The 7,607-nt window shown below is 62.5% G+C and overlaps 1 protein-coding gene across 6 annotated transcripts; it reads left to right on the top strand.

Moving 5' to 3' along the window:
* The first annotated feature begins 690 nt into the window (after nucleotides 1–690).
* Nucleotides 691–7,600, top strand: CYREN (cell cycle regulator of NHEJ). Of its 6 annotated transcripts, none has more exons than XM_055143755.1 (4): nucleotides 691–914; nucleotides 5,194–5,445; nucleotides 5,855–5,930; nucleotides 6,645–7,600. In XM_055143755.1, the coding sequence occupies exons 1-4, from the start codon at nucleotides 757–759 to the stop codon at nucleotides 6,942–6,944; spliced, it is 786 nt and encodes a 261-aa protein (XP_054999730.1). In that variant the 5' UTR covers nucleotides 691–756; the 3' UTR covers nucleotides 6,945–7,600. The 6 variants fall into 6 exon arrangements, with proteins under 6 accessions (XP_054999730.1, XP_054999734.1, XP_054999737.1 ...); XM_055143759.1 differs by lacking the exon at nucleotides 691–914 and adding an exon at nucleotides 3,953–4,054; XM_055143762.1 differs by lacking the exon at nucleotides 691–914 and adding an exon at nucleotides 4,099–4,354.
* The last annotated feature ends 7 nt before the right edge of the window (nucleotides 7,601–7,607 follow it).

Raw genomic sequence — 7,607 nt, 5'->3', positions numbered from 1 at the left:
TGTGAACTGGGAGGTGTGCGATGCATATGTGTGGCATGCATGTGCTGTGTGTGGTATACATGTGGCATGTGTGGGGGCGCATGTTACGTATGTGTGTAGTGTGCGTGTGGTTTGTGTGGTGTATGTGTGTAGGGTGCGTGTGGTGTGTGTGGTGTATGTGTGTAGGGTGTGTGTGGTTTGTGTGGTGTATGTGTAGAGTGGGTGTGGGGTGTGTATGGTGTAATGTGTGTGGGGTCTGTATGGGGTGTGTGGTATATGTGATGTGTGTAAGTGATAAATGGATGGTATATGTATGTGGTGTGTATGTGTGAGTATGTCCCTGATATATTCGTGGTTTGTGTTTGTGGTGTGTGTACATGTGTGCTGTGTTGTTTGTATATGGTATATGGATGGTGTGTGGGATGTGTGTGTGGGATGTGTCCTGGTGTTTGTATATGTGTGGTGTGTGTGTGTGTAGTATGAATGGTATGTGTGGTGTATGTATGGTGTGTGTGTGTGTATATGTGTGGTATATGTCCCTGGTGTGTGTATGGTCAGTGTTTGGTGTGTTTAGATGTGGTGTGTGTGTGTGTGTTATATGGAGGGTATGTGATATGTGGTGTATGTATGGTGTGTGTGTGTGTGTTTGTGTGTGTGAGAGCAGGGTAGGGTTGTCTTTGTCAGTGGTGGGGCCTATTACGTATTTCTGGTGTGTGTGTGTGTGTGTGTGTGTGTGTGTGTGTGTGTGTGTGGTATATGGAGGGTATGTGATATGTGATGTACGTATGGTGTGTGTGTGTGTGTGTCTGTCTGTCTGTCTGTCTGTCTGCCCACTCTGCCTTTCCCAGTCCCTCTGACATCCACTTGGTGGCCCTAATTTCTTTCCACTTCCGGACCCTGAAGTGGAACCAGCCGGCCACTACCGCCCTCTGCTGGTGAGTGGCCAGAGGACAGCGCCTGCTCCCTCGGGAAGGGGGAAGGACAGAGCCAGTCCTGGGCTTCCAGGGATGCCCACGGGAGCTGGGAAGCGGACTGTGGGGGCGGGGAAAGGGAGGTTTGAGGCCAGGCCGCTTAGAACACGCACTGCAGAGTCTTCGGGGTGCGGGTACGGGGAAGGGTTCTCTGGGCGTCCCGTGTCTGGAAAGTCTGTTCTGACGCCTCGACTCCAGTCCGGAGGCAGGTGTGGGGCAGTTGGCAGCCGATGGCGGACACCCAGGAGTCACCCGCCCTTTGCCACCCGCCAGTCCTCCCGCCCCGGGACCCGCCGCAGGCTTGCGTTGATCTCGTCTCCTTGTCTTTTCTGTTAGTAGATGTTTCTGCTGCATCGCGTGAGAGAGACCTTGTGGGTCTGTCCGTGACTAGGTTTCAGTCATGCGTGTTCCAGCACCCGTCCTCCGGGACCCTCAGCACCTCAGCCCCGCAACCCCACAGCTCTCAGGGCTCCCGTGCTCAGCCCACAGGAAGCCTCGCCGGGAAGGGGGAGGGGAGTGATGCTCGTCTGCCTTGAGGGGGGAGGGCCCCCAGGCCAGGGGTGCCCTGAGCGGGCAGACAGAGCCCAGGTCCCACCTACTTAAATTCAGCCTGCCCCCCAGCAGATGGGTTGTTTGGGCATCACAAACCATCGATTTCTCTCCTCTAGCGTAACACACCGTTGATGCAGGCAGTGTGTGTTCATGGAGCCACAGGCACGCGTGAGCCACCGGTGGTACTCACCAGAAACCACATGTTGAATTTTCCCAGCCCAGCGTCTCCCCTCGGGTCGAGGCTGCACACGCGGGAAGAGGGGTGCGGGTGCTCTGGAGAGACCAGACTCCCCACAGCCGCAGAGCAACGGCCACGCTGCCCTCACCCGCTTCCCTAGTGGAGTGGGGGGCACGCCTGAGCTAGTCGTGTGTCCTGGGGTTGCACATGACGGGTCATTCCCTGTCTGGGGAGCACTGTTGGTCCCCACCGCGCCTCTACTTTGATGCAACAGAAACTTCACCTGGGCAGGACCTTGGTGCCGCCCCAGCTGAGTACTGAGTGCGGGAACCCTGCAGGGTCAGCAAAGGTCAGCTGTGGGCTTTAACAGCGGGGCACTGGGGCCTGCACTTGAATAGGGTTTAATTAACAGGCATGGCTGCGCTGCAGGCGACTTTGGGACCCTTTCCTCTTTGCGCCCTGCTGCCCGATCTCATGTTCCCCACTGCGGGGGCTTGAACTCTTCCTGTGGGAACCCCGTCACCTCCCTAGTAGATCTTGGCGGGGGTGGGGATGGGGTTGTAGATACTTCACTCAGCTCCCCCTAGTTTCTCATTTATGCCCAGGAAACCGGTCCTTGAAAATAAAAACCCCACCGGCAAACTTCAGGGTCACTGGTGGGGAGTCAAAAACAAATTCAGTGAAATTTTTTTTTTTTTTTTTTTTGCTTTTTGGGTCACACCTGGTGATGCACAGGGGTCACTCCTGGCTCATGCACTCAGAAATCACCCCTGGCGGTGCTCAGGGGACCATATGGGATGCTGGGATTCGAACCCGGGTCGGCCGCGTGCAAGGCAAACGCCCTACCCGCTATGCTATCACTCCAGCCTCAGTGAAATTTTAAAATACATGTACCACGGGGCTGGAAAGATGATAGTGCAGGCAGGGCACTTGCCTTGCACATGACGACCCAGGTTCGATCCCTGACATCCCATATGGTCCCTTGGCGGCGGCCACCAGGAGTGACCTCTGAGCATCGCCAGCTGTGGTCTCTCCCCTCCCTGCACAAATCTAGGAGGCTTGTTAAAGAACAGCAGAAACAGATTTTATTGAAGAGGTGGGGAGGGGCCAGGGTGGCAGCACAGCGGGGAGGCACCTGCCTTACATGCAGACAACCTGGGTTCAGTCCCTGGCACCGGGTATGTTCCCTTGAGGGCCGCCAGAAGTGACCCTTGAGCGCAGAGCCACAAGTGACCCTGAGCACCACCAGGTGTGGCCCCCAAATCAAAATAAAGGTGAGGAGCTTCATTCCTGGTGGGGCTCAGGCCTTCAAATGGGATGCCAGGCATCGGACCCAAGTCAGGGCACGCAAGGCAGGCAGCCTACCCGCTGTGCTGTGCTCACGTTCCCCCTCCGCCTTATAGGAACCATCATCTTATATGAAAGCCTGTTTCTTGCATGATGAACTCTTGAATCTCTTCCTGCCAATCAATCTAGATGAACAGTGACTTTGGGGCGGCTCACGATAGTTTCAAATTTCAAAAAAATTTGAAAGTTTATTTCAAATGCACACTGCTTTCACGGAGTTTAAAACAGTGAAGAGAGCCAGTTGTTTTAGGGACTACAAAGCACTGGTTTCTGGTGGAAATGGCCAGGAATGTTAATGAAAATGTTATCCTGAAAAAAAAAAAAGGGGGGGCTGGAGCGATAGCACAGTGGGTAGGGCGTTTGCCTTGCAGGAGGGCGGCTGGGGTTTGATTCCCAGCATTCCATATGGTCCCCCGAGCACCGCCAGGAGTGATTCCTGAGTGCAGAGCCAGGAGTAACAACCCCCGAGCACCGCCGGGTGTGACCGAAAAAGCAAAAAATTAAAAAATTAAAAAATAAAATAGCGGAGGTTTTGGGGGCTGGAGTGATAGCACAGCGGGTAGGGCGTTTGCCTTGCACGCAGCCCAACCGGATTCGAATCCCAGCATCCCATATGGTCCCCTGAGCACCGCCAGGGGTAATTCCTGAGTGCTTGAGCCAGGAGTGACCTCTGTGCATCTCCGAATGTGACCCAAAAAGCAAAAAAAAAAAAAAAAAAGTGGGTGAGAGCTACAGCACCCCGGGGTTTGCAGTGGGGGCGGGGTGCTGCACGGGGAAGGGGGTGAGCGGGAGGAAGCCAGGTCGGTGGTTGTTCTGGCAGGCCCCCACTCAGCAGCCTGGCCGAGGGTGGGGGGACCTGGTGCCGGTGGCCCAGCGCAGGGAGCGCCGCGCGGTGGGGCGGGCCCCGGGGGCCGTCAGCACCCGGGACAGCGGGGCCGCCTCCCGCGGGCGGCCTGCAGGGGGCGCGCCCGAGCCGGAAGCGCGCGCGGGGCCCGGCCGGAGCGGGGCGCGCGGCGGGCCGGCCCAGGTGCGCGCGGGGCGCGGGGCGCGCAGGGGTTGGGGGAGCACGGGGGTCTCGGGGTCTCGGACTCCACCACCGTTCGCTCCGCCTGCCCGGCCGCCCGGAACTCGAGAGGGGCCCGTGAGCCGGGGCGGCCGGAAGCGGCGGCGGAGGGGACGCGTGCGCCGGTCGCCCGGGCCGCGGTCGGGCCTGCAGCAGGCCTGGGGGGTCGCGGGCTGCGGGCTGGCGACCCCCGCCCCTCCCGGGCGCCGTACACGCGTCGCAGCGCCGGGATCCCCTGGAGCAACAGCTGCTTTCGCCCAGATGGTGCTGTGGCCAGGTCCCCGCAGCGCAGGGGGAGGCCCTGGGGGTCGGGGGCACCGGCGCTTCGGGGGAGGGGGCGTCTGTAGGACCCCCCCAACCGGGCCGATCGCCAGCTTTAGGGGTGGGCAAAACCGCAGGCTCTCGGCCCCTCCTCTGCAAAGCGACCTCCCTCCTTCCCGCCCCCGGGGTCAAACGCTCCGAGGCGGCAGCTTTCCTTGCGCGCAGACCCCCGAGGTACCGCGGCGGGTCCGGAGGGGGGTCCGAAACCTCGGTTCCCGGCGAGCCCGGGCTCTAATGGGCGGGGCCCCCGCGGTGCGCAGGCTCAGCCACTGGGGGGAGGTGCCCAGGAGGAGTCTCGTGCGGGGGTGGGGGGGGAGATGGGGGGGATCTGCTGATCGACCACCCAGGCGTAGTCCCTGGGCGCCCCCTCCCCCTAAATCCAGGCTCAGAAGCCGAATTCAGGGGTGAAGGGGGTGGGGGTCACTTCGTGCTGGGCCCCCCAGTTTCTGGTAAGCCAAGAGGAGGAAATGGGAAGCGTGGGGTTTCCCGAGACCAGGGTGAGATTTCAGACTCTGGGGTGAAGGGGACCGTGGGGAGCCCCCTTTCTTTAAGGGAGGCGCTCGCCCCTCTCCTCCCCTCCCTCCCGGTGTCTAGGGAAGTGTGTGTGGTGGGGCCTGGCTGCCCATGTGTTCTGTGCAGGCCCCTGCCTGTCCCCACCCCTAGTGGCTGCCCTGGTTCGCTGGGGTCAGCCCGAGTCTGCTGGGCACCCCCCCACCCCCTGCCCGACCCCTTTGACCTGTCCTCCCAGTGCAGCTGGTCTCACTGGCTTCTGCTCTTTGCAGGATCGAAACCCACCCCTCTGCCCCGCGCACCCCTCCCCAACCCACGACGGACCCTCAGTTCCGGTGGCATGAGATAGGGGTTTGCCGCAGGACCGGGCCCCCAACTCCTGGTGCCAGGGGGGATAAGATGGAGACCTCCGAGTCTGACCCTAAAAGGAGGGTCCTTCCGCTCTGGATGACAGCGCAGGGGGGCCCCCCGCTGGCCAAGAAGCCCAAGAAGAGGAAGGCAGTGACGCCAGCCTCAATGGCCAGGTCAGAGGCGCCCGAGCGAGCAGGGGAGAAAGGGATGTGGGGGGTGTCACTGCTGCGGGGACCACAGCTCTGCCGGGGAGGGCAGGGTCCTGAGGGGAGCTGGCGTGTCTGGGGTGCAGGAACAAAGCAGATTCCCCGGGGTACCGGGCCCCCCTTCCTTGCCGATGGGGGTCTGCAGGCACCTTGGCATCCGGCAGGTGCTCAGTCGGACCCCGGCCTACAGGCCGCTATGACTCCTGCCCTGGAACCGGGGGTCATATGGGGGGGGCCCTAGTAGGGGGAGACCCCCTCAGGCCTGGGCCCCGGGGGAGACGCTGCCCCTCCTGAGGTGTGAGGACCCAGGGGGCGCCTCTGGCCTCAGTGCCCCCCCGCCCCCGGGACCCAGCCGCAGCCTCGGCCTCTGTTCCAGACGCCCCGCCAGGAGGACGGTGTACTGCATGAGTGAGGCGGAGCTGGTGGACGTGGCCCTGGGGGTCCTGCTGGAGGTAGGGGGGGGAAGGGGGAGCGGGGATGGGGGGAGCCGGGCTGCCCTCGGCCCCTGCCCTTTGCTCTCTGCACAGGGGTCATGTGCGCTGAGCCCAGGGGGCGGGGCCTGTGATGGGGTCGGCGGCCCTGGCCGGGTGACTGTGCTGGTGCGGGGACAGGAGGGGGCGCGTGACTCGGGCTCCGTGAAAGGTCCCCGAGGAGGGACCCCAAGAACCTTCACGGCGGGGCCCCACTGCTGCCGTGGCTAACCTCCCAGCTCCTCCTTGTTTTGGGGGCCACAGCCGGCCGGCGGTGCTCAGGGTGCCCTCCTGGGAGCTTTGGGGGTCCAATGTGGGGCCTGACCCCTGACCTCTCTCTCTCTCTCTCACCCCCCTCTCGAGGCTGAGTCCCTGCTGTTCTCCGGCCGTGTGGGTGTTTCAGGGACCCCCAGCCCGGCTTCCTAGCGGGCACGCCGCAGATGCGCCTCAGTTCCAGTCACCCGCTGGGGTTTGGGCCCCCCTGGCCACCCCACACCAGTGTCCCCTTGTGTCCCTTTTCCCCGGCCATCACTTGGGCCTGGACCTGCTGTTCCTCCCAAGTTGATGAGGATTTCTCCTAGGGCCGGGAGGAGCGGGGAGTGGGGGCGCCCTCCGCCCGGGGACGCGGGGGCCAGTGTCGGGGGAGCATGTTGGAGGTGTCGACTCCCGGTCTCTTGCCCTTCCCCCCACGTACAGGGGTGGCAGCAGGAAGCGGCCCCAGGACCACCGGGCCTGGAGGAGGCTGATAAGCCCGAGCTGGACCCCATCCGCTCTGCGTCCTCGTCCCCCGGGAGCAGAATCGGCGAGGAGGATGACGATGACAGCGACAGTGACAACGACGACACCACCACCACCACCACCACCGGGAAGGATGCCCCGCCCCCAGGCCGCAGCGGACGGCCTCCGGGGGCGCCTGGGGGTGCTGAGTCCCCCCATGAGGGAAGTGGCGAGGAAGATGACGCCCTGAAATACGTCAGGGAGATCTTCTTCCGCTGAGGGTCTCGCCTCTCGCACTGTGTGTGTCCCTGGCAGCTGCAGGACACCGGGCCTGGGCCCCGGGCAGGGGCTGGGGGCTGAGATGTGCAGGGGCTGAGGGCTCGTGGGACTCCTGCCCCGAGTCCCCCGGGAGGCTCAGAGACCCCCCTTAGGCGGCCCCCGGGGGAGACGTGTGACTGCAGCAGGAAGGCGCCTCCGGATGTGGACTCAGCCAGCGAGAGGAGAATTCCCGCCCCCCTGCCCTGGCGCAGCCGGGGGGCTCGGCTGGGAACCTCAAGTGGCTCCTTTCTTTATTTGGGTTCCACGGAAGTCAAGGTCAAGGCGGGTGAGCTTACTGGAACTGGACAGAGAATTTTCGACTGGAGCCAGCTGCTAAGAACCGTGTCCCCAAGGGGGTCAGCGCCTTCTCTCCCCAAGGACGGAGCCCAGTGATGAAAGCGTCCGGGGGCGGGAGCCGTAGCCCAGCCAGAAAGGCCCTGGCTGTGCCCGCAGCCGACTGGGTTCCCATCCCCGTCACCCTGCGTGTTCCCCTGCGCTCTGTCGGGATGGTCCCTGAGCACAGAGCCAGGAGTCAGTCCTGAGCACAGCTGGGTGCCCCCCCGCGCCCCCACAAATGATAATAAAAAATAAAAAGTGTCTGGGAGAGCTGTCAGTGACCCCTGA

This window comes from Sorex araneus, chromosome 1 (assembly GCF_027595985.1).
Source record: "Sorex araneus isolate mSorAra2 chromosome 1, mSorAra2.pri, whole genome shotgun sequence".
NCBI classification, from domain to species: Eukaryota; Metazoa; Chordata; class Mammalia; order Eulipotyphla; family Soricidae; genus Sorex; species Sorex araneus.
The sequence above is the reverse complement of the archived record's forward strand: the minus strand, read 5'-3'. Positions and strand labels throughout refer to the sequence as shown.